This window comes from Brassica napus, chromosome A6, assembly GCF_020379485.1.
Source record: "Brassica napus cultivar Da-Ae chromosome A6, Da-Ae, whole genome shotgun sequence".
Taxonomy (NCBI): Eukaryota; Viridiplantae; Streptophyta; class Magnoliopsida; order Brassicales; family Brassicaceae; genus Brassica; species Brassica napus.
In genome coordinates, this window is record NC_063439.1 from 7,542,846 (window position 1) to 7,569,075 (window position 26,230).

General features: G+C 34.2%; 3 protein-coding genes across 5 annotated transcripts; 1 reads left to right on the plus strand and 2 right to left on the minus strand.

Moving 5' to 3' along the window:
- Window positions 1-6,614: 6,614 nt before the first annotated feature.
- Window positions 6,615-7,611, minus strand: LOC111198578. The gene is made up of 3 exons (XM_048782440.1): window positions 7,449-7,611; window positions 7,278-7,371; window positions 6,615-7,202 (listed from the first exon to the last, which is right to left on the minus strand). The coding sequence occupies exons 2-3, from the start codon at window positions 7,338-7,340 to the stop codon at window positions 6,798-6,800; spliced, it is 468 nt and encodes a 155-aa protein (XP_048638397.1). The 5' UTR covers window positions 7,341-7,371; window positions 7,449-7,611; the 3' UTR covers window positions 6,615-6,797.
- Window positions 7,612-7,618: 7 nt separating this feature from the next.
- Window positions 7,619-9,523, minus strand: LOC125609902. The gene is made up of 4 exons (XM_048781511.1): window positions 8,744-9,523; window positions 8,410-8,649; window positions 8,027-8,341; window positions 7,619-7,930 (listed from the first exon to the last, which is right to left on the minus strand). The coding sequence occupies exons 1-4, from the start codon at window positions 9,521-9,523 to the stop codon at window positions 7,619-7,621; spliced, it is 1,647 nt and encodes a 548-aa protein (XP_048637468.1).
- Window positions 9,524-20,351: 10,828 nt separating this feature from the next.
- LOC106346915 (RHOMBOID-like protein 12, mitochondrial) lies at window positions 20,352-24,415 on the plus strand. 3 transcript variants are annotated; one of them, XM_048782443.1, is made up of 11 exons: window positions 20,377-20,534; window positions 20,751-20,920; window positions 21,270-21,427; window positions 21,927-22,757; window positions 22,848-22,968; window positions 23,126-23,245; window positions 23,360-23,473; window positions 23,604-23,648; window positions 23,763-23,867; window positions 23,960-24,001; window positions 24,095-24,415. In XM_048782443.1, the coding sequence occupies exons 4-11, from the start codon at window positions 22,405-22,407 to the stop codon at window positions 24,188-24,190; spliced, it is 996 nt and encodes a 331-aa protein (XP_048638400.1). In that variant the 5' UTR covers window positions 20,377-20,534; window positions 20,751-20,920; window positions 21,270-21,427; window positions 21,927-22,404; the 3' UTR covers window positions 24,191-24,415. The 3 variants fall into 3 exon arrangements, with proteins under 3 accessions (XP_048638398.1, XP_048638400.1, XP_013641833.1); XM_013786379.3 differs by having other exon boundaries at window positions 21,290-21,427; XM_048782441.1 differs by having other exon boundaries at window positions 20,352-20,534; window positions 21,290-22,757.
- The last annotated feature ends 1,815 nt before the right edge of the window (window positions 24,416-26,230 follow it).

Here is a 26,230-nt window from a genome sequence, read left to right on the forward strand (position 1 = left end):
TGCAATGATTATCCCACTATGAATGATTGAATGCTATTCAAACAAAGTCTAATAAAAACAACAACAAAGAGCTAACTAACCATTAAAAAATAAACACCAAAACCATATAATTTAAGAACTATAAAAATAAAATAATTATTTATATTTATATATCTATAGAGCAAGTGAGGGAAAAAGGTAAAATGATCTTTTGCCTCCTTAATTAAATCTATTTTGAACATTTCCTCTTTGGAACTCTGTTGGTAAAAAAAACTTAAAAAATATTTAAGAGAATTATGCTTATAATTAATTTTACATTATTGTTTTTTTTTGTTTTACAAAAGTTAATACGGCAAAACCAAACATATTCAAAATGGTTTCAGTCTTAAAAACAAAATTCAGAGATTAATTTCAAACTGATGACGTGAACTTAGAATGATATTTATAAGCGTGTTATTGGAAAAAAATCTTTTATACATATGTTTGTAATAATTTGATTTTTTATTCAAGCATGTATACAAACAGAATATTTCTTCTATCTTAGAGTATCTCCAATAGGAATTCTAGACTTAGATTTCCCAAAATACATATATGTGTATAAATATAGGGGTTTTTGCAAAATTGACCTACAACTTAAAGTCAAACACAAAACTAATCTCCTTTTTTTTTTGAAAATTGGTTTTGCCCTATTCACCCCACAAGTTCATATAATTTACGAAAATGCCATCAATTTTTTTTTTTTTTTTCGAAAATGACATTTTTACTCTCTCACCCTCATCATCCAAGTAATTACAAGATTGCCATTGTCATCAATACCACAACCACCATGAACAACCAATTTGAAGCTCTTAATGCTCCCAAAATCGATTTACCCTTTTTCTTTTTCCATTCTTGTGAACTAAACACAACATATCTCTCACTTTCTCTCCACAATGAGCTAAAAAAACCCAAAATTTTGATTCTAAATTTTTTATGGTTCATAGAGTCATAGAAGCTAACGATTATGGGTGGGTGACTTTCGTTTGTGATTCTGTGTGCTTGGAGAAGCCTTATGTATGCTAAGGAACTTATCTCACCAATTTAAGGTATGACATCGAGTTTTTTTCCAGATCTGTTCGTCAGACGACTTACTTGGGAAGTCGTCTGGCTGTAGACGACTTACCTGGAAGTCGTCTGGCTGTAGACGACTTACCTGGAAGTCGTCTGGTCAACGCAGAGGTTATTTTTGCAATTGACTTTGAAATCTGTAACCTGAGACGACTGAAAGTTAAGTCGTCTACTATTGTTTGGTTTCAAAAAAAATTCCAAAGAACCTAGACGACTTACGTTTCAGTCATCATAGGTTAGTTTTGCATTTGACTGGATAATTTCAGAAGTTTGACTTCCCCAGACGACTTACATTTCAGTCGTCTGGCGAAAATTAAAATAATAATATTTTTTTAAAGTAAACGACTTACAATTAAGTAGTCATAGGTTAGTTTTGCAATTGAAAAAAAAAACTTCAAGATTTAATTATACACAAACGACTTATAATTCAGTCGTCCACCAGACGACTTAATTGTAAGTCGTCCAGGATTTTTTTCCGAGATTCTGGTCAAACCTCGTAAATCCTGGACGACTTACATTTCAGTCGTCTCGTGGACGACTGAATTATAAGTCGTCTGTATATAATTAAATCTTGAAGTTTTTTTTTTCAATTGCAAAACTAACCTATGACGACTTAACTGTAAGTCGTCTACTTTTAAAAAAATATTATTATTTTAATTTTCACTAGACGACTGAAATGTAAGTCGTCCAAAAAGTCAAACTTCTGAAATAATCCAGTCAAATGCAAAACTAACCTCTGACGACTGAAATGTAAGTCGTCTAGCTTTTTTGGAGTTTTTTTTTTAACCAAACAATAGTAGACGACTTAACTTTCAGTCGTCCGAAATAACAGATTTCAAAGTCAATTGCAAAAATAACATCTGCGTTGACCAGACGACATATAGTTTAGTCGTCTAGACAACTTAGATTGAAGTCGTCCGCATCTTCTCCACTAGTTTTTAAGTCTTCTACGTTAGTTTTTGAATAACTTGTATTTTTAAGAGTGATAAGTAACTTCAAGATATGTAAAACTCATATTTACAAAATATGTTCTCTCCCTTAGTTTTACTAAATCTGACTAAGTTTTTCAATGCAAACTTATAAAAAATATGATATGCTTTGACTAGTTACTATTGTTTGTTTCCATCTCTTAAGTATTATTGTTATAGACAATAATGATGACTATTGTTATGAGTTGGAAGAAGGGTTAAAATGCTTCTTAAAATGTTGTATCAATATGAAGCTACCAACATTCTTGTTTATTAAGATGAGAAAAATGCCATTGGAGTTTATTATTGCATATGAGAGATCCAAAGATAAGAAAAAGGCTACTAAAGTCTATTATTTCATTGATTTGTAAATGTGTAAACACATTGTTAGCACATTTAATACATCTTGGAAAACATTATTACTGATTTTACAAAAAATTCACAACTAAAAGAGTATACATGCAATTCACAAAACAGATCACAAACAAAACTATTATAGATCGTTCATCTACAAAGACAAGCTTGGATTCCACTTGAGTAGACAAGACCAAACGACTTTTAAGAAGTCCAGACGACTTCTAAGAAGTCCAGACGACTTCCAGGAAGTTCAGACGACTTCCAGGAAGTTCAGACGACATTGTCAGAAGACTTTTAGGAAGTTCAGACGACTTCCAGACGACTTTACAGGAAGTCCAGACGACTTTTAGGAAGTCCAGACGACTTCCAGACGACTAACAAGTAAGTCGTCCCAGAAGTCTTCCAGATCTGAAAAACCTGCATATTAAATCCAGATCTGAAAAACCTGCATATCCAAAAACGTTCAAATGACTTAAAAATAGAGAAAATGAGTGAAAGATTAGATAAATCTACATTTATAGAACACACAAAAATACATATCTAAAATTAATAGATCTACCTCTAAATTAGTGGAAGATGAGTACCATTTGATTAAAAACCTGCAAAAGAGATAGATTAGTAAGAAATACATGAGACAAAACTGAAAAATTCATATAAAGTTTGGTGTTTTCAAGTCAAAGAGATTAGAGAGAGGTTGGAGAGTTTTAGAATGATGAACATTACATTTTTGTTGCAGCCATTTGAGAGGAGGAGAGAGAATGTGTAAATTTTTCTTTATATAGGGAGACAAAAAATCCAATTTAGGTTAAATATTTTTGACTCAGACGACTTCCTGGACGACTTACATTTCAGTCGTCTGGTGAAGAAATTAAAACAGACGACTTACATGTAAGTCGTCCAGAAGAGTTTAATATTTTTAGCGGGAAATTAAATATTTTTAGCGAGAAACTAAAATAGAAGACTTTCCAGACGACTTACAAGTAAGTCGTCTAGTTTAAATTATTTAAGCGGGAAAATAATTTTTTAAAAAATTTTTAGGCGGGAATATTTGGACGACTTACATGTAAGTCGTCTGTTTTAATTTCTTCACCAGACGACTGAAATGTAAGTCGTCCGAGTAAAATGATCCGGTTAGGTTAAAACGTACATTGGTAAAATATAAGGTTCGGTACGATGTGGACAACTGAAATATACGTCGTCCGGGTAAATTATTCAACAGACGACTGAAATATAAGTCGTCCACACCCTAAACATAACCCCTAAACTTAATTATCTAATTAAACACTTCATAACACCAAATCAAACTTGAAAAGTGTTTACTATACACAGAAATAAACACATATAGGTGAAAACTAATTTTTGAAAAAAAACATTTTAGTTTTCCAAAATCTAACCCTAACAATACATACAATACTACAACATATGTTTGCCAAACTCCTAAACCAAAGTATTTCATGATTCACTACTTCCACTCATCTATCTTCAAAACAAATCAATTTTATCATATCTTAATTTATATCAGTTAAAACTGTTTATAATTACTTGATTTTTATTTTTTATGCATCAAAATATTTTTTTACAAGATTTATAAATTATTTTTAAAATAAACTGGTACCAGACGACTTACACTTTAGTCGTCTAGACGACTTCCAACATCTCAGACGACTCAGACGATTTACTGGGGCTATATTCGTAAAAATGACTTCTGTTTTTTTGTTTGGTCACAAGGGGCTGAGCTGTAATTTTACTAGGCTTTTAGGTTAGTTTTGCATTTGATTCAAGTTTGGGTATAGGTTTGGGATTAAAATCAAGTTATGGGTTAGTTTTGGCAAAAACCCGATAAATATATTCATATTTAATTATAGGTTCTTAATTTTACAAAAAGTGTAACTCAAAATATTATTTTCTGATCATTTGATTTGTATTTTCCGTAAAGGTAATAATCCTACAATTGAATATTAGTAGGGAGATTACTCAAATAACACTAAATATTATTTTTATTACTAGATTAGCTTATAACTTTTTTTAATTACAGAAATGTTTTTCATACCCATAATGCCCTTTTTTCTTTTAAGTAACAAAAAACATAATTACCAAAAATGCCATTTTATTTTTTTTGCCACGTCACTTAAAAAAAAAATATATTTACGAAATTGCCACGACGGACAAATAAGTCTGCCGATTTAAATCTGTAACACGTTATGGCAGTTTATCTAGGCTATCGCAGATTTATAACATATCACAGACTTATCAAAAAAGACTTAATTTCGTCAAAGAATTTCAGTATAAGTCTACTATTCATTACCATAGATTTATTTAAGTTGGCAGTTTTTTTGTAAGTTAGCAGCCTTTTCAGAGCAGTTTTCTTGCGTATGATAGCAGGTTTTTAATATGTCGTAGACTTTACAAAGTAAACCAAAATGTTGTCGTAGACTTTTTTGTAGTTTGGCATATTATTTCATTTTCGAGGTAGCAGACTTATATTTGTTTCATTTACTTACAGCAAACATTTCGAATAAGTATCCTTTGTGGCAGACTTATAAATTAATTACAAAAATAACTCTATTTGATAGCAAGCTTTTATGTACTGTGTAGCATATTTAATTTTACGAGGTATCAGCAGACCTTTTAATTTGGTGGATTCCGGTTTAGTAAATTAACCAATTTTAATTAAAAAATCCGGTTAACTTATCTAATTCAAAAAAGGGTTAACTAATGAACTAAAAAACAATAACTAACCTATGTCACGATTTATGTTTAGCCGTAACATCTTCTTCTCCCACAAGTCACGATTTCTATTTTTTGACAAGTGGATTACGCTCAAGTTCCCAAGAAAAATTTATGGAGGAAGTTATAGCAGTTTGTGGCCAGTGGTTATTGGAGAAGGAAAGGTGGATGTTTCACGTTGATAAGAGAAGAGGAAGCAAAGTTATTCCTGTAACTGACAATACAACCTTCGAAGATATGATAAACATGGTTTATGAGGACTACGGGTTAGATAAGAGACGTATTTGTATCGAGTTGAGTTACATGCTCAGTAGGAAGAGTTTGTTGAAGCTAACTCTTGACACACCACCAGTGAGAATTGGGAATTTCCGTCAATTACAAGGTTTCTTTCGTCACCTGAAGTCTGACCACGTTCGGCTATGCGTGGAGGTCACTTGCAGAGTCAATAGAAAGACGATGGAAAAGAGCACTCATGGAGGTGTCGTGAATCAGTCTGATCCTAGTCCTGCTGAAGACTCAGACACCGATGGAGAGCGGTTTGACTATTGTGATGATTCAGATGGTGCGACATCAGATGATGAGGACTTTATAGCCTACGGAGTACCTCCAGGAGTAGATATAAATACGAGGAAATGGCACACGCCAAAGGTGGGGCTAGCAACTACATTGAAAAAAACAAAGGCTGTAACTACGCATGTCAGACAACAATTGAGTTCACTAAATATAGTTGTTGGCCAAAGTTTTGAGTCCAAGTCTGCATTGAAAACAAGACTTCAGATGCTGACGGTAGTACAACAATTTGATTACGATGTCGACTACTCAACACCTGATCTGTTAGTAGTAAAGTGTTGGGTTAGAGGTTGTAGTTGGAAATTAAGAGCATCACCAACAAGTGATAGTCCTCACTTTACTGTACACGGCTATGTTTCAGAACATACTTGTTCAGTTACAGAAAGATCAGCTCGTTGCAGATAAGCAACACCAGAGATTCTTGGAGCTTTATACACTGAATTCATTGGTGGAGTGGAGCCAAGCATTTTGCCCAGTCATGTGATGCAGTCGCTTAACATGTGCTTTGGAATAAAGATTGACTACTGGAAAGCTCATCGGACGCTGCAATATGCAAGAGAATTGGTTAGGGGATCTGCTGAGAGTGGATATCATGATTTACCTGCTTATCTACACATGATTAGGGAGGCAAATCCTGGGACATTCACTCGCCTAGAGGTAGATTCTAGTGACAGATTCAAGTATCTTTTCCTCGCATTTGGTGCTAGCATCAAGGGGTTTCCATTCATGAGGAAGGTTGTTGTTGTCGATGGCACATTCTTGCAAGGAAAGTACAAAGGGACTCTACTAATTGCGTCATCACAGGATGGTAATTTTCAGATTTTTCTAATTGCATTTGCGATAGTCGATACGGAGAACGATGAATCATGGAAGTGGTTTTTCAGACAACTCAACTGTGTGATTCCAGATGACGAAAAACTTGCTATTATTTCAGATAGGCACAAATCAATTGGAAATGCAATTACCCATGTATATCCAAAGGCCAGCCGTGGAGTTTGCACTTATCACTTATACAAGAATGTGTTGGGAAAGTTTAGAGGTCGGGAGTTGTTTGGCTTGGTTAAAAAGGCAGCAAATTCATACAGACTTTCAGATTTTGAGACCATATTTGAGGAGATCAAATCTATGCATCCGGCATTGTATGGCTACTTGCACAAAGCAGACGTAAGGAAGTGGGCACGTGCGCATTGCATGGCTACTTGCACAAAGCAGATGTAAGGAAGTGGGCACGTGCTCATTTATCAAGTGGCAAAGAAACAATCGATCCACATCCTTCAGCCACTGTCTGTTGTTGGAAAACTCTGTAGGATAATTTCCATTGAAGACCTTCTTGTAAGTGTCGGAGAACTTCCATGTCTTAGGATCGTATGTCTTGTAGTCTCTGACCCATGACTTGACAAACCAGTGGTCAAGAAAAGCGATCCTTGATGAAGAGTATGGTGACGGGTCCTTCATATGTCTTTTATGAAACATAAGCATTGCAGATGCCATATTCTGTCAACAAAAAAAAATGAGTGTCCGTTAGCCACCCAAATTCGACGTAAATACAAGAAAAAATAAGAAACTTACAGAATCTGTTAGCCACCCGGATTCATCTGTTTCCCAATCATCTCTTGGCGTTATTAGCCTCATGTAGAAGTGAGTGTCTACATCATTATCACCACTGAAATGAATAAAAACAAGCTCAAGTTAGTTTAACAGTAATGAGAACAAATAATAAATGTTAGTCATCACACTTACGCAATATTGTGCAGATAATCTAGTAGCTTCTTAAATTTTGTCTCATCTACTTTAGCTAAAGGATCATAGTAGGCTTTAGAGACACCTGTTATGATCCTCTTCACAGTTGAGTTCCCCACATATGGATACACTTGAGTCTTTGTCAGCTGTGGCTTGCGTTTTTGCAAAGGTCAATCCAAGAATGATGCTGCCAACTGGTCTAATGTGGCATCTAGTTTACCATATTTGTTCCTGTCTTCTGAATTAGACCATGTTTCAGCAGAATCTCTGAGTTGTGGAACTACATTCTTCTCCTTCTTCACTGTTTTCAAATCTCCAGCGGCTTTTTTTGCTTGATTTTTTCCAACAACCTTCTCACCATCAGTGGCAAGTAGAACATGAGACGTTAGCTTGACCTCTGAATTTTTGGCTTTCTTTCTAACCACACATTGCACTGCTGCAGCATCCAAATGTGTTGGTGCCTTGTCTTGGACCATCCATGACTATTTCAGTATGTAAAATAAATAACAAGTTAATTTTGAGTAGTTAGATACTTTGAACTGAAATAGATATACTAGTACGAGAAGCAAAACACTAACGGGGTCATTGCCGTTGACTTCATCTTCTTGGTTTACAAAGTGTGCATCATTTTTTGGGGCAATGACTTGCATCTGCTCTCGAAGTATAGCAACATCTTCTTTTAACGTTGAGATTTGCTTCGCAAGTACCAGCTCGGCTTGACCAACTCTTGCATTTACTTTTGCCTCAATCGTTGTGTCTACGGCAGTCAACACCTTCTCAGCAACTATTTTGTCCATACTTGCAACCGTTGAAGTCAGTGTCTTCACTGCTTCAATTAAATCATGCTTGAATCCATCATCTCCATCGGACCTAAGGCCGGATCCACATGCATACTATAAACCAGTAAACAAACTCAGTAATAAACATTAAACATGTACGTAAAAAAAGTTTATATACTCACATCAGATGTCCTCTCTTTTGGCATTTTTTTCTTGATACACGCTTCACATTCGCTTGCTAGTTTTCTTTTCGCTTTGTTTGCTACTGGTGCATTACATGTGTTCTGGTTCCAATATGTATCATCGAGCTCGCCATGTAGAATGTCTGTGATCAAGTTGTGAAGATCATCATCAACCTTGTCCTCCGGCCATTGAGGGCATATCTCAGCTTCTGATTTGACAATGAGATGTCTGACTCGTACCTGCCAATCAAGTAATGTAAAGATATGTTAGTATTTTAATATGTCAAGTGATCACTTTTTAATAAGAGCTAACAATCATGAAAAAAAACTTAACCTTCTGATGGAGACTTTTCTCCTTTTTATAAAACAGATCCCAGTTTATGCGGCAACGGGATGCAGACCAAGAGAGAAGAGGAACCTGGTTACCCTCTATACGATTCCCATATTCTTCTCCAATACCAGGTATCGACTCATACACCCAGATTAGGAGAGCATGTACGCATCCGCGAAGAGTATACTTGTTCCTTTCTTCAAATGAAATAACTTTCACTGAATTTACTAGGCTAGAAAATGCGACACGTCCCCAAGGGTATCTCTCAAATGCTTCTATGTCTAGAACTCTCTTTGCTTGTTCCAAAGGAATTCTACTGCCAGGAGAGATGCCAAGTACTCCAATAGATAAGACACTGAGTAAGCCAATCATTCTTCTCTTCTCAAATGACCAATTCCTAATCTGAGTTAACAACAAGCGCAGCTCAGAAAACATAGGACCATGTGAAGGAGACACACCAATCTCTTCCCAAAACGGCTTATGATCAACCTCCACCTTATCATTTATGTCGAAAGGCTCACAATTAAAACCTGTAATCTGACCAAACTCATATAGAGATAGCCTAATTGGTTGACCTTCTATGACAGACCATATCTCATGGATATTATTAACCACCAATTGGTTTGTCAATAAATGGTGAACTGCCTTGGCTGACCATGTATAATCCATCTCTTTCAACTTCACAATAACTCCAACAGATGATGTTTTAATGGATTCCCACGCATCTAAGCCAACTGCTTCCTCGGCCATCTGCAAAGCAGCCAAGTGAGAGTTGTGATTCATGCTTCGATTTTGCAATGGACACTTCCCCTCTTCATACAACCTTGGTGGATATGTTTTTGCACTGTTTGATAGAGTCATCTCTCTGTAAAAAGTATAGAAAAAATGTACAATGTAGTTAGAAAAACATATGTTTAATTACCAACTATCAATTAATAATATATGAAAAAAAGATGCAATCCAACCCGTAAAATAAAATTCAATGATACCCAGAACCACCAAAATCAAATTTTTTTTGCGACTTACCCTTGATGGCACGATTTATGTGTCAACTAAACAGATTGAGGGGGATGTGAGTTTGTACTACTGAAGTAATCAACGAGAATAAGAATAGAAAGCCACTTACATAAGATGGAACTCTCGATTTCGGAAACGTAATTTTGGATCGTCGGATTTGTCTCTCTAATTCACTTGCCCTTTGTGAATCCGCAGTTTTTAGTGATAGAAAACGGTGGCCGAAGTCGGAATCAAGGAGAAATCAATTCAGAAACAAATGAGCCTTGATTGTTGAAGAATTGACAATTTGGGATTTAGGGTTCATGTCTACTGAGAAAGGGGAAATCGTGGAGTGATACATTTTTGGCTAAGGGTTTTATTTTTTTTCATTTTTTTAATTACACATGTGTTTAATGAGATAATGGGGTATTTCTGAACTTTTGTAACATATCACGTTTTTCTTTTTTTGTGTGTGTTACTCTAGTAATTTCTCATAAAATGTATGTTATCCCTTATATACTAAATCACAAGTCACTTGCCAAATAAATATCTGACACATGGCATTGTGCTTTTAAAAAAAATTAAATTAATTTCTTGATTTTCAATTTTTTTTTTGCAATGTTAACATGTTCAAATTTAAAACTGACTCCCTAAATTTTCTCATGTGAATGTCAACACGTTCAAATTTCTTAAAAAACTGTCATATATAATTAAAATCGTGTCATGATTCAAACTGTTTAACTCTTATATAAATTCAAAGAACTTATTTATTCTGCCTCTTTCTTTAACATCGTTTCTAATTCTTTTACATCTTCTTCTTCTTGTGTTTTGAGTATAGTAAAAAAATCTATACAAGTGATTTTCAGATTTAATTTGCTTTCATTTCAATTCAATGTTCTCTCATTCTTTTTAATTCTTTAGGCATGACTGAGGTTGAAGAGGGTACTACAATTTCAAAGCTTTCTTCAAACAAGAAAGAAAAATCAGAATATGACAGCAATTTTAGGTAACAATATGTATATATGTATACAAAGTGAGTATTTACTAATCGGGTTGTTTTAATATAACTACTAGATTTTGACCCGCGCTTTAAAAGCGCGGGATATTATTTCAGTTAAATTATTTATTTATTTTATTTTATTTTGATTCAACGTGGTACAAAAAGTTTAGATTTCAAAGTGTGATTTAGTGGTGGACATTGGGATACATATTTGGACTTGTTTCGGGTCTAGTCAGTTTTCGATTTTTTTTGTGATTAAAAATTTCAGTCCCATTTAGATATTTATAAATTTTGGTTCGGAATCGCTTCTGATATTTACGGGTTCGGATAACCCATTTAAATAATTTTTTTAAAAAATAATTTCATATATACATTAAATTTCTCAAAAACTAAAAATAAAAATAATATATACATGTAAATTTGAATATATGTTTGCTAAAATACCTAAAAATTTAACATATAAATTGCTTTTTAAAAAAAGTTAAAGATTTGTTATTTTTTGGAGATTATGTGTTTTGTATAAGATACCCTAATACATTTATATATATGAAAAGATTATTCAGAGGACGATATATAATCATTTGTTGAGACATTCTCTAATACATTTTTTAATGATGGAAAGTATTTTTAAAAGTATATATATTATTAAATTGTCTATTTAATTATTATATTTAAAAATATAATACAAAAGATTTTTTATTATTTCTTTTAATATTGCATTTAAAGAGCGGGCTTTTTCTTCTTTTAGTTATAAGATATGCAAAAAAACTAACCTCTGATATAAACTTTTAATTATATAAAAGTTTTACAAAACCCGTTATGTTGCCTTTAATTATTTATCAAACTAATTTTCTGTACCTTGTCTTGCAGAGTAAATACTTTGGCGTACCATCATCTGAAGTGGGCACTTAGTTGCTCCATATAGCACTCCTGTCACAAAGTTTTGTCATGTTAACTCTCACTAATTCTAAAGATATTAAAAAAATAAATGAAGCAACGATCACTTTTGCTACTTAGCTTCATTTTTTCTCCAACCAACCTTTTACTTTCTCTGCTTCCTTTGAGACCTAAATGAAACAACACAATTTAGCAGAACATGGTTGAAACTCATCTAAGTGAAAACATAGCTTTCTACTTAGAGAGTTGTGTCTTTTGACTTAGATGAGCAAAACAACCTCATTTTTTCTTTTGAAAGTCAAGCTTTGTTAGTCTCTACTTTTTTATGATCTGCAAACATGGTTGAATCTCAACTGTGTTAGCTTTACTACAAAAATCATGTAATGTCATTCACAGCGTACCTCCTTCAATTCAGTTAGGTATTTTTGAGCGTATTTAACTGCTACGGGTTGTGTTGTAAGCTCATCCGATCTGTACAAAAATATCTATCAAATGTTTTATAAGAAATTATTTTGTAGCAACCAAGCTCCTGAAACTCTGTGGCATTAGCATCCTCAACGTCCATGTAAAGCAAATCTTGAACCTGATGGCACACAAGACAACACTTAGTGTCAGATGCTATCACTCATCAAGTGGAACCCAATGGTATATATATATATATATATATATATATATATATATATAGTTCAAAAGAAAACTGATACTTGCCTCATCAAGCTTCACAATAAACGCCTTGAGCTCTTCTTGGGTGCAAATATTTTCAAGTTGTTTCTACCTGTTCAAGGACCAAAATAAAACCAAAGCACTGAGTCTTTGAGTAGAATGCCAGTTAAAGACACACTATTATAGAGAAAGTGAAAATTATATAGCAACAAAAGAAATATGAAGAAACGAAGATGGTGATCTATATAAATTAGCGTGCACATACCCACACCCACACACACACACACCTTCTCTTTGGTACCATATGTATAAGAGGTTGTCTTTTTTAACTTCAGCACGAGACTCTTTCTTATTATGTGCTCGTGAAGAGCATTTTCCATGAGCTTGGGATCACAGATGTCGAGACCAAGTGCTCCGCGGGTGGAAGCTTGTGATCATTGCTGGGAGAAGCTCAGGGAAGAGCGTGAAGGAGGAAGATTAGCTTGTGTACGATATTTTCTTGTGAGCACTTCGAAGAGGTGTTGAGAAAACACCATAGTTTCCCTCTCTGTTAGAAGAGAAACCTTTTCACAAAAAAAAGTAGAATCCATATACGATTTTCATAATCAGAAATCGATATAGATTATATCATATCAACCAAAATTTTCAAAAGAAGTGAGTTTTACCTGATCACCAGTCAAGAGAGAAGCTCTTTCTCCGCGGACTTGGTATTTGCTTCTGACTCAGAATCCACCAGCCTATTTTGCTTGGTTTTAGGCTACTAATTTTCTTAGGAAGTGACATCTAGATTTAATTTACAATACAGGTAGAGTAGTATTTTGGTTTGGTGAGAATATTGTGAATGGGGATCTTTTATTTATCACTATCGTGAAAGACTAAGTAAGATACTGAGGAAATCCCTAGAATATAGAGAATGAAATGCATAAATAATTGTATACCAAATTAAGATACCAAAATCGTTTGAAAAGATATGCAAAAGAAAATTTATAAAAAATGGCATAAAATATTTGTATACCAATTAAGATACCACAAAAGATTTGAAAAATCCCGTAATTGCGTTGCTCTTTTGCAAAATTTTATTTTACTAAAAATTTTAAATGACATAAGTCAATACGTTTTATTTGTCTAAGGAATATTCCCATTTGATTACGTAGCTGTCATGTATTGTTGTTGTTTGAATAAAAATAATTACAAAATACTAATTTTAATTAAAAGTATATGTTTAAATAAATCCAATGGCACTGTATTGTAATTACTTTGAAAACGGGAGGGCACCTCAAAAAATGGCCTTCTGTTTTAATAGTATTGATTTTACAAATATGTTTTGTATCTGTGTTTGTTTTAAAGTTAGTGATGACTAAAGAAAGAAGCAATGGAGAAGAAGCCCAAAATGTAAGTTCAACGAAAATGTTGCCTACTTCCACAGATGTATCTTTTTTTGGCAAAACTCAAAATAACTGTAATTGTTTTTTTTTTGTAAACCGTACTGTTTTTACCTTTCTAAATGTTTTGTTTCAAAGGTTACACGCCTAATTTTTGGTCTCCATTTTATCCAGCTTATCAAATGTGACTGAAATAATATTTAGTTTTGATAAAAATAAATGAAACACTATCATTTGATTAAAACAAAATAATTTAAATGCAAACAAAAGCTGGCCCGTGCTTAGCACGGGGTGGATATACTAGTTCTAACTAATTTCCCATATTAGTATAATATATACATATAATATAAAATTCTAAGCTTAGAATCTTCACTGAAATTGCTTTATATGCTACCATTATAATTCAAAATGAGTTTTAGAATTGAAAATGGTTCTACAATATCTTATATTCACATAACATATTCAACTGAAATTTTATAGAACAATTATCCGCGCGTAGCGCGGAAAGACGATCTAGTAATAATAATAATAATAATACATTTGATCCATGAACAGTCCCGATGAGATACACATCGCAAGATCTGTTTTTCCCTATGGAATCTCACGTCAGGATCACAACGCTTTTCGCCAAATCCTCCAAAAGCTCCACTTTCATTGTTTCGGTGAACGCTCGCCAACATCCGCTCCATTGCCGCCGTTAACCACGGAATCCGAGACTTTGTTAGCTTCTTCTTCCTCCACAGCCTTGTCGAGCAGGTCCGCCTTCTCCACGTTTACTACGCTGTTGCATGTAGGCTTGGAGTCTTCCATGCAAACAACAAGTCCTCACCAGAGTGAAGAACTTCCGACGGAATCGAGAAGGTGATGGCAGATTTGTAATTTAGAAGATAAAGATTGAGATCACGCTGCTAGTGGTTACTGATTTCACCGAAACAAAGGCAAAGTGTTTGGCCCTGTTCGTTTGCTCACCCAGGTGATCCATCTGGGTGAAGATACAAACTGATGTTCGTTTTGTGCATTATAATGCTACATCCAGATGAATCACCGAGCTAAATTTTTAAAAATTCATATCAAATTTTCACCCAAATGAATGTGAGTTGATGGTGCATCTAGTTCAGTCCAAAATGATAAATGACAAAAATGACCTTTTAAAATCAAAATATTATTTTCAAACCGTAAATTCCATTTTTTTTTTGCATATACATTTTTCCGCAATAACAAAAAAATGCATTTTCTCGCAAAAACTGAAAAACACACTTTCCCGCCAAAACTGTAAGATGCGTTTTTCCGCAAAAAAACTTAAAACACACATTTTCATAAAAACAAATTTTTCGGCTAAACCAGTTTAACCACACTTTTCGACCAAACCCAAAAAAACGCATATTCCCACCAAAACTCCAAAAAACATTTTCTGGCCAAAACCGCAAAAAAGCATTTTTCCACCAAAACCGGAAACAACGCATTTTCTCGTCAAAACTAAAAAAACGTATTTTCTCGCCAAAACCGAAAAACACAATTTTTCCGCCAAAACCGAAAAACAGAATTTTCCCGCCAAAACCGGAAAAAATGCATTTTCCCGCCAAAACTGAAAAACACAATTTTACCGCCAAAACCGAAAAATGAAATTTTTCCGCCAAAACCGGAAAAACGTATTTTCCCGCTAAAATCGGAAAACATATTTTCCCGCTAAAAACACATTTTCTCGCCAAAACCGGAAAAATGTATTTTCCGCCAAAAGCGAAAAAATGTATTTTCCCGCCAAAACCGGAAAAAATGTATTTTCCCGCCATAACCGGAAAAAAAAACTTATTTCCCGCCAAAACTGGAAAAACGCATTTTCCCGCCAAAACCGGAAAAGCGCATTTTCCCGGAAAAATGTATTTTCCCGCCAAAACCGGAAAAATGTATTTTCCCGCCAAAACTGGAAAAAGTATATTTTCCCCCCAAAACCGGAAAAATATATTTTCCCGCCAAAACCGAAAAAATGTATTTTCTCGCTATAACCACAAAAATTCTTTTCCCGCCAAATCGCAAAAAAATGTTTCCCGCCAAAATCGTGGAAAAAAACTTTTCCGTCAAAAACACTTTTCCCGCCAAAACTTCAAAACACATTTTTTCCATCCAAACCGCAAAAACGAATTTTTCCGCCAAACCCATAAAACATATTTTTCCGCCAAAACTATAAAAATGCACTTTTTCGCGAAAAACACATATTTCCTCAAAAAGCGCAAAAATATTTTCGGCCAAAACCGTAAAAATGCTATTTTCCGCCGAAAAGTAAAAAAAATTATATTTTAGTCATTTTATTAACAAGTCCACCTGTATGCAGATGGAAGTTAAAAAATGAAAAACAAACGAAAATAGTTGCATTCAGATGATTCATCTGGATGCATGGAAAAAATGAAGAAACGAACAACACCCAGATGGAGCATCTGGATAAGACATCTAGATAGACCATCTGGATGCATCTTCCAGATGTACAAACGAACAGGGCCTTTATATATATATTTTTTTTACGTCAAAAGGCCATTCTATTACTCAAGCTTGAGGTGGTCTGAGTAACCAGAGCGGAATAGAACAACCAATAAAATGTAACTTCCTATGGAAAGATCTAGCAGTCTTAGCTAAAAAGTCTGAAAACTGATTGCGCACTCGTGGAACATGAATGATGTTGAAATCCAGAAAGCAAATCAGCAGCATCTCTATCCTTTCCAATTATGTCGCAAAGCTAGGCCATGCATGAGGATCCTTTATCATTGCTATCAGCTCCTTGCAGTCTGTCCCAAAGTTCTGGCACGTTGAGTATTGAAGCATATTCTCCATTGCCCATCGCATAGCCTCTACTTCCGAATGCAAAGCTGATTCACGTCGATTGAGATTTCTTGTCCCCAACAATTAAATGTTTCCTCCACTGTCCCACCAGACCCATCCACATCCACTATACTGAGCGGAGGCTGTCCAAGATCCATATAGCAAGCAAATGTTACCCAAGCTTATGACTTGGGACTCCGCGGAAGTGATTTCTTGTGCCATAGGTTGTACCACTTCATTCGCATTAAACCAGGCCTGACATTCACTTTTTGCATGTCGGACTAGCTCCAAAGGATCTCTATCTATTCCTCTGAAAAGTTTGTCATTCCTAGTCTTCCAAATGTACCAAATTATCCAGGGATAAGCATCCTTGCCCGGTTCCGGCTCGATAATGTTGTTTTTCCTCCAGAATAGGTAATCCATATTCGCGTAAATGCTTGATACAGGAAATAAGCCAGGGCTTGACGAAGTTGATGCTAAGGTCCAGACCTGTAGAGCTGGTGGACACTCAAAAATAGCATGGGTTACAGATTCTTCTAGCTCTCCACATCTTGGGCAGTAGTTATCACATCTCATATTGCGTCTTGCTAGATTCTTCGTTACTGCCACATGGCCAGTTAGCAGCTGCCATATAAGATGACATATCTTCGTAGGTGCTTTTATCTTCCAAGCAAAGGCTTGAAGCTCTGTGATGCTCGGTTCTAGGGCTTCCTTCTCCCCCTCTGTCTTTAACATATTCTGAGCGACCCAATATCCAGATTTAACTGTATATTGGCCATTCCTTGTATAATTCCAACAGAATGTATCCCGACGATGTGCTGAACTTGTAGTCAAACTCCTTATAAGCGGTATATCCTCCGAATTGACATACATCTCCAAAAGCCCAACATCCCACTCTTTCGTTTCCGGATCAATAAAGTCACTAACTCGCATATTAGGATGCATTACCGGTGCTAAAGGGAGAGCTGGTCTCGTAGGGGTCGTTGGGATCCATGGATCCTCCCACACCTTTACATCATAGCCTGAATGTATCTTCTGTCTGATTCCCGTCAAAAGCAACTTTCGCGCAGCACTAATGCTTGACCACACGTACGATGGGCTACTAGCAGAGATTACTCTAAGTGGCGAACTCATCCTATAGTATCTTCCCCTTAAAACCCGAGCCACCAAAGAGTATGAAAATTGAACTAGTCTCCATAATTGTTTTGCCAATAATGCCAAATTGAACTCATGGATCATGCGAAAACCAATCTCACTCTCTTCCCTTGGTAAACAGACTTTCTCCCATTTCGCCCAGTGTATTCCTCTTTTTGGTGGATTTGAACTCCACCAGAATTTAGCAATGGCACTTGCAAGGTTTTCACATATCTCCAAAGGGAGCAGGAAAGTAGACATTACATATGTCGGAAGAGCTAGCAGAATGGATTTAATCAACACTTCTTTTCCTCCTTTTGAGAGCCATCTACCTGTCCATCCATCCACTCTATGCATCAGCTTGTCTTTTAGAAACGCAAAAAGTTTACACTTGGAGCCACTTATGTCTTTCGGGATTCCTAGATAAGTACCCATTCCACTTTCATTTTGAATTTCCAGCACATTTTTAATCTCTTGTCTACTTGTTGCATTAATCCGCTTACCAAAGAGTAAGGATGATTTATCAAAGTTGATGCATTGGCCTGAAGCTTTACCATACTCCCTGACTACTTTCATTACTTCTTTACATTCATAGGGTTCCGGCTTACAGAAGAAAATGCTATCATCAGCAAAAAGAAAGTGGAACACCAATCAACGAACAGGGCCTTTATATAATGGGTGGGAGAGTCGTCTAATTAATATCTCTGGGGTTGTTGCTGTTTGAATATGTAGTAGGCTTACGCTTATTATAACATTTTTATTTATCTTTTTTCATTTTCCCTTGAATTGAAATCTAATTAACGTTAATCATTTAGTTTCCGATAATGCTTTCTTAGCTAAACCGGACTCCCGATTGGTTCACATATAAATTTGTTATTGTGGCTTGCCTTTATTCTACACTGCTATGATAAATGTTGAATCTTATCTTGTGATACAAGTTAACTATCACTTAGCCGCCCTTTAATTGACTGAACATTCGATATTTTTTTGTTTGCCAACATGTGTTCACTGATTCATTCTACTCTACACTTATGTTTGACCCGTGGCCATGCAAGGATTATTATTATTACTTACTTTACTGTTGCATATATTCACTCATCTTTCTCCATTCAAAATTTCAAACACATATGTTTCATAAAGGATGTAAAGATTCGGTGAGAGTAATAGTTAACCACAAACCTCAAAAGTTGAAAGACAAGAAGCTGATTAACAGTTTTATATTTGGTATACCGTATACAATAACTAATAAGAAACTTTTGCAACGAGATAGGTTAAATTTGAATAGCAATGAAAACAAAAAGAGGGTATAAGACCATGATTATAGGGGTTTCTTAAGTGGGGTTTTAAGCTAAATTGATGATTTAAATAAATGAAAACTAAAATAAAGGCATGTAAAATCGATCCTTAAGCTGGGTTTTCGGGGGAAAACGGCTTATTCATGCCCGAACTAAGGGTTGCTGAGAGAATACATACCTCAACTTTTACTGCAAGTCGAAACATACCTACACTAATCAAAAATTTAAAATTCATGCCTGAACTATGGGTTGATAAAAAAATACATACCCCAACTCTTATTGCATGCCAAAACATACCTTAACTAATCAAAAATTTGAAATTTATGCCTAGTCTTCAGAAGTCAACGCTAATTTCAATCTATACTATTATTTTTGAAATAATTTTATAGCAACGGAGCTCTCACGTTAAAAAACAGAGTGGCTAAAGTTTATGTTATCCTTAATGAATTTTTATATATATTCTATTATATAATAAAAAAAAATTATATTAAAAATCTTATATATTTTTAAAAAATTATGATGATTCTTATATATTGTGTTGTTATCTTAAAATAATAGTTTACTATTGTAAAAGTAAAAAAAATTAAGAGACATGATTTTTGCAATATTATATTTTCTTAAAAATATAGGATAATTCTTATATATTGTGTTGTTATCTTGAAATAATATTTTACTATTTTGAAAGTTAAAATTTAAGATAAAAATAATATCTAAGTAAATATTAATGGAGCAATATATTTGTATAAGGATATTTTCTAAGAAGTGATTTTAAGATATATTTGTATATATAAGAATTATCTTTTTTTTTAAATATAATATTGTAAAAAATAACTTCTTTTAATTTTTTTACTTTTATAATAGTAAAATATTATTTTAAGATAACAACATAATATATAAGAATCATCATAATTATTTTAAAAAAATATATAAGATTTTTAAAATAAAATTCATTTTATTTAAAAATTTATTAAGGGTAACATAGAATTTAGCCAATCTAATTTTTAACGTGAGAGCTCTGTTGCGAAAAATTACTTCGCAAATAAAATTCATTTTATTATATAATAGAATATATATAAAAATTTATTAGGGGTAACATAGATTTTAGCTACTCTAATTTTTAACGTGAGAGCTCTGTTGCGAAAATTTACTTCGCAAATAATAGTATAGATTGAAATTAGCGTTGACTTCTAAAGACTAGACATAAATTTCAAATTTTTGATTAGTTAAGGTATGTTTTGGTATGCAATAAGAGTTGGGGTATATATTTTTTTATCGATCCATAATTCAGGCATGAATTTTAAATTTTTGATTAGTGTAGGTATGTTTTGACTTGTAGTAAAAGTTGAGGTATGTATTTTCTCAGCAATCCCTAGTTCGGGCATAAATAAGCCGTTTTCCCGGGTTTTCGGTGACCGATTTTAAGTGGGTTTCCTAGACACGTGTCGCACACATGTGATTTGCCTTTTTTTCTTTCTTTTTTTCATTTTTCTCTTTCGTCTTCTTTTTCGTGCCTCGTCTTCTCTGTCTCTAATTGTCGCCGTGGTTTCTCCGCTTCCACCGTCGTCATCCATCTTCACTGTGTTCTCTGTGGCATTCATCTCCCGTCTCCCTACTCGGTGCGTTTACATCTCCTTCATTTAACCGTTTTCCTTTATCTGTGAACTTTTGTAGTCTTATCTGTTGAAATTTGATTGGAATCTATTTGGTGTTTTTGAGATCCGTTTCAAGCAGAGTATCAAATGTAGTAGTAGTAGCATTATCCATTTATATGTTCATAACTTGGAATGGTGTTGGTGTGATTTGAGTAATTTGACACTATCTCTGGATTTTAGGTTGTATAATAGCTTTTGAGAGAAGGAAATGGAGAAGTTGGAAGATCTGAAAATCATGGCGGAGCAGTGGTGGAATCAAGGAATTGAGTATCTTCAGAAGATACCACCAACTCAGCTCTATACCTCCATTGGTGTTCTCTTGTACACAACCATTTTGCTCCTCCTATACAGTATGTATCCTCATTCTTCATCTCTTGTGTGGTCGTTAGTTTTGAAAGTTATGCAACCATCTCTCGTTTGGTATTTGATAAGTTGCATGTAGCCCCTCTTCTTCTAAACGTCATCAATAGTACTTCTTGCTTTTGTCAAGTGTCTCAACAGTTGAGGACTCAAGCTATCATTTTGGATTGTGAGTAAGCAAGAGTATTAGCTCGTTGGTTTGGCTGTGAATTTGTTTTTGCATTGGATTAGAACTATTTATGTATTTTCTGAAGGTTTATGCAATGTTTTCTCTTTGATTATTTATATTCTTCTTCTTCTTCTCTCCAAGCCAATGTTTTTGCTCTAATCTTTTTCAAGGATGCTATTTGGTTTTGTAGGCTCATGTGGAGTATGAGACTGCTAAGTGTAACTATGCTAAGCCAAAGCCACAAACTATGCTAAGCCAAAGCCACAAACTTTACAAGAACAGAAAACTACCACCTGCCTACTTGTTAGTGCCATCATCATGGACCATGGTAAAATCTCATGACTCGACAATTCATTGTTCTGTACACTATCATTACACTACACACATTCGAACTGAAACTAGTTTTGCGGTGGACATTTCTCTGTCGTAGGCTAGTTAGGCGATGATAATCAATGAAACTCCTCTTTCTCTATATAAAATCATCTACACTACACTTCTCATTCTCTATATAAAATCATCTACACTCCTCCTTCTCTACATTTTCATCACAAAATTTAAATTTTAATAAAACAATGTTTAATTTTTTTTTAAGAATCCTTAATTAAAAAACTTCCAATGGAGCACAAAATCTATGGGGTTTTTAACTAAATTTCTTAACTAACTTTTATTATTAAACAAGTTATTAAGAAACCCAAATGGGGTTATAGAGATAACCATGCTCTAAGGATATATTACTAACACTGCTACTAAAGGATGCATATAGTCATATAGATGAGCTCATCCTCTTTGCACTCTCGAATCTCAATTTCCATTACTTTTCACCACAGCTCGAAGTAGCTGGATATAGGCTGACAACAAGATGGCATAAATGGAATAAGCAAAGTTAACTGACGATGATTAGTTTGGAGAGACATTGTTGAGTCACGTTAAACTTGTGTGTTGCTTTGTTCAAATATAGATGGGAATGGGGTTAAATAAAAGTTGTGCGTTTTGACGAGCGAGGTACAGTAAAAAGACGATAAAACTGGAAGTCTGTAACATATCTTTCCAGAACATGAATAAAGTTATTACACGAAAACAACGAAGGAGGAGCTGCTATAAACTGCTCCGCACATTGATTCCTCTCTCTATGTATCTGTAAAAAAAAAAAAAAAAACTATTCAACAAAACAATACCCAGTAGTTATTATCCAGCACTTGGGTTTTAAACATCAGAGACTTCTGTGCACCACCGCCTGCCTCCATCAAAGTTTCATTTTTCTTCTTTCTTTCGTAACGCAAAAGGTCTCGCCTTTTTGGGGCAAAGATGAATTCGATTTTCTCACGCAGAGTCGTCGTCGACTCATCCTCGCGTCTCACCAAATTGCTCTCCAACCCAACAGCTCATTCTCACTCCTTCACTTCCCTATATCGACCGAGCCAGACCCGCCATTTCCGGACTCACTATCTTCCTTCGACCCCGTCTCCTCCTCCTCCCGCGAGCCGCTTCGACCCTTCTCTCCTATGGCGATCGGAGAAAATTCGTGGGTTTTTCGCGAGCGCTTTAACGAACAAATCTGTCAAATTGGGGAATCTCGTGGAATCGAAAGTCGCGTTCTTGCGTTCTCAGTTTCCCAGAAAGGGGTTCGAGTTCGGAGGCTATTCTGGGAGGCGTGGATGGTATTGTCTCTCATCATCTTCTTACAACCTTGTTGAGATTGTCTCATGAGAAAGAATTAAAAAAATTGTGTGTTTGTTACCTTTTGACAGGAAGAATTGGCTTCAAGGATTATCATCTAATGACGTTGTTCTTGGATTACTATTAGCTAACACTGGTGTCTTTCTCATGTGGCGTGTTTTTGACCAACGTTTCATGATGAATAATTTCATGGTCAGTCAGTCCTCAAAGCTCACAACTTTACAGACATTTTAGTCACTATGCTTGTTTTGATTCCTGTTGTGAAGAATATGGGATCTAGATGTAATGCCTGGTGATATCTTAGTTGATAATATGAAAGATGCTAAGAATGTGATTGATAATTGAGCAGATATCGTTGGACAATTTCACCAGTGGACGTCTGCACACTCTGATAACTTCGGCATTCAGTCATATTGACATTGGACATATCGTCTCAAACATGATTGGTCTCTACTTCTTTGGAACCAGTGTACACTTCTTTTCTCCTTTGTTTCGTATTTGTTGAGTGGAGAGCACTGTTGATCCTGTCATTACTTTAAAAAACTGCTTACTTCTTCATTTTCTAAATCCTGTCTCTTGCTAGATCGCGAGAAACTTTGGCCCTCAGTTCCTTCTGAAGCTGTACCTTGCTGGAGCGCTTGGTGGATCTGTGTTCTACTTGATTCACCATGCTTATCTAGCTGCGTCTTCTCCCAAGGTATAGAGGAACCAGCATTAAGAAGATCAAATAGTTTCTTTTTTCTCAAATCATGCTGGCTCCTCAGATAAGATAGTTTTGCACACTTTACCTTTTTTCTATTGTGCGACTAATCACATGCGGTGGACAGGGCCATGGAGCTTTCGTGAGGGATCCATCCAGAACCCCGGGACTGGTATGTTTGAATTTACCGGTTTTCTATAGAGAGCATGGAGTGAAATTTAATATTTGATTTATTGGATGCAAGTGAGGATGATTTATAAAGAACTCGTTTTCTGTTTCATAAAAGGGTGCGAGTGGAGCTGTGAATGCCATCATACTGCTCGATATCTTCCTCAACCCAACAGCTACTCTTTACTTTGAATTTTTCATTCCAGTTCCTGCGATGCTGCTTGTAAGTTTATAATCTCTGTGGCTCATTTTTCATGGCAGCTCAAAGCTTCTCTTCTCAAGTCAACCAAAAACTCACTCTTCTTTATCTTTCAGGGAATCTTCCTCATTGGTAAAGACATTTTAAGGATAACAGAGGTAATGTTTGATTTTGCAAAAGCTCAAAACTTGTTGAGAAATAGTCTGATGATGATTCTTAAACAAACAACAACAAAATTTTGGTTATTGCAGGGGGACAGTAACATCTCAGGTTCTGCTCATTTGGGAGGAGCAGCAGTTGCAGCCATTGCTTGGGCTCGGATTAGGAGAGGCCGGTTCCGTTTCTGAGCCTCTTGACCTGACACTGCTTGGCTCTGGTCATCTTAAGAGAATCTTCAAATGATTTAGCAACTTTGAGACAATATTGTGGCGCTCATGATTTTATTAGGTTCAACCATTTCTACCTATCCAAACATTAAACAACATGGTCTGTCTTTTGTGTTGATGAATCTTAACCTATAGACTGATCCACTTTGGAAGATCAACTCTTAATTAAATTTGTTTGTTTATTTAGCTTTTTTTCCCTTGGAAGTCTTAAGATTGAAAAATAAGTTAGTGAACGAGTTTAATCAACATATGGAATGGTTTGGTGAACAAGTAGGAATTTGTTTTCTGATAAAAAAAATCAACACAACCATAGTCAATGTACCAAATCAAATAAAGACCAAATAATGATAACTATACTTTGATCCGTGCAACAGTGCATGTATATATATATTTTTTTGGTTTTTAGTTTATTTATAATAAATGATGAATTTTCAATAGTTAGTCCTATAACATTGAGTAATTAAGTGTGTGTGTTTACAGTCTGTTGTATTACCGATATTTAGTATCAAATAAATAAATTTAAAATATAATAAAGAGAGTTATGTAGTTACATAAGATATATAGAAAACAAATTTTTGAAATTAAAATATGAAGAAAGAGAGAAGTATGAGTTAGTATGGTTTACGAAAATTGGTATATGATCAACAATAATTTTTTTGAAGAATATTTTATTTATGCAACTTCTATTGTAAGATATAAAAATGTGGATTACGATTTGTTTAAAAAAAATGAAAGTATCAATTATATTTAAATAGTTTCTATTTAGATATGGTCTTAATTTTAAGCAAAAATATAATCAATATAAATAATCAATATTTATATTAGTTATTTCAACAATATATAAAAATTGGTAAGCATAATTATTTTTCGAAATCTATGAGTCAATTATGGTTAGATTTGGGTATATTAAATAATCGATATAAATGATGATTGACTCCCAAGTTAAAGGGCCAAAAATATTATGCTGTCCAATTTTTATATATTGTTGAAATAACTAATATAAATATTGTTACCGAAAATAGTAAGTAATATTTGCTGGATTTTAAAGGATTTGGTTTACATATATTTTGGATTCCAAATCTGTTGGTTACCTGATATGTATTGATGTGGAAAAAAATGAGGATTTAAAACAGCCTTTTAAATAGTAGTTGTTTATTTTGAAAGATATTTTTTATTATATTTGGAAATCTTTATTATTAAAAAATGAGGATCTAAAAAAGCTGTATATTGATAATCATTAAATCATACTAATATTGATTGCAAGTAGCTATCATGTGAAACTTTTGTTTGTACAAAATCTGAAGATGAGGGTCTAAGAAGATGTATATTTTTAAGGATTGTATAAATTATAATTTCAAATATTTCGTTGATTGACCACAAGGTATGCATTGGATGATTAGTAAAAATCAGTGTTTATCATGATAATTAAGGTGTATACAGATAGTCAAAGTATGAAGGAAGTATTTTATATTGCAATTGTTAAGTTGTTTATCCTTAAATGTGAGACATGGATATGTCTGGTTGGTATGAAATTAACGAAAACCTAATATATAAAAATGAACATTGACCTTTTGAATTTTGGTATATACCGTAAATTTTTTTGTATGGAAATGACAGAGATAATTGATTGTTAAGCAATAGAATAACTATAAAAGAGAGAGTATTATATATAAGGGTGATGTCGATTGTTTTTGTTTGGCAAGTATAAATTTAATTTCGGATAAATCAATTAATAATTCATTAAATACAAAGAATCCATAAATATAGCTTCAATTAATACATCAGTGGTATGAGAGTGTAAATATATTGAAAAATTAAGAGGTAATCTAATTTTGTACTCATGTTTTAATAGACTAGATTCACATACATAAGACATATCTAGGTTGTATGGAAAGCATTCTCAGATACGAAATTTTCAGTACTAAAAAATGGGTAAAAGTTCGCTCACATAATTAAACGAAGTTTCTATAGATTTTCAATATTAAAAATGTAAAATAAATA

Excerpts from the sequence above, each read along its gene's own strand:
- LOC111198578 (XM_048782440.1), bottom strand. The coding sequence starts at position 7,340 with ATGAGGCTAATAACGCCAAGAGATGATTGGGAAACAGATGAATCCGGG. Across the intron at positions 7,203-7,277 it reads CCGGGTGGCTAACAGATTCT|AATATGGCATCTGCAATGCT; the intron begins GTAAGTTTCTTA and ends TTTTGTTGACAG.
- LOC106346915 (XM_048782441.1), top strand. The coding sequence starts at position 22,405 with ATGAATTCGATTTTCTCACGCAGAGTCGTCGTCGACTCATCCTCGCGT. Across the intron at positions 22,969-23,125 it reads TCATGATGAATAATTTCATG|ATATCGTTGGACAATTTCAC; the intron begins GTCAGTCAGTCC and ends ATAATTGAGCAG. Across the intron at positions 23,649-23,762 it reads CATCCAGAACCCCGGGACTG|GGTGCGAGTGGAGCTGTGAA; the intron begins GTATGTTTGAAT and ends GTTTCATAAAAG.
- LOC125609902 (XM_048781511.1), bottom strand. The coding sequence starts at position 9,523 with ATGAATCACAACTCTCACTTGGCTGCTTTGCAGATGGCCGAGGAAGCA. Across the intron at positions 8,342-8,409 it reads CAAAAGAGAGGACATCTGAT|TATGCATGTGGATCCGGCCT; the intron begins GTGAGTATATAA and ends ACTGGTTTATAG. Across the intron at positions 7,931-8,026 it reads AAGTCAACGGCAATGACCCC|TCATGGATGGTCCAAGACAA; the intron begins GTTAGTGTTTTG and ends ATACTGAAATAG.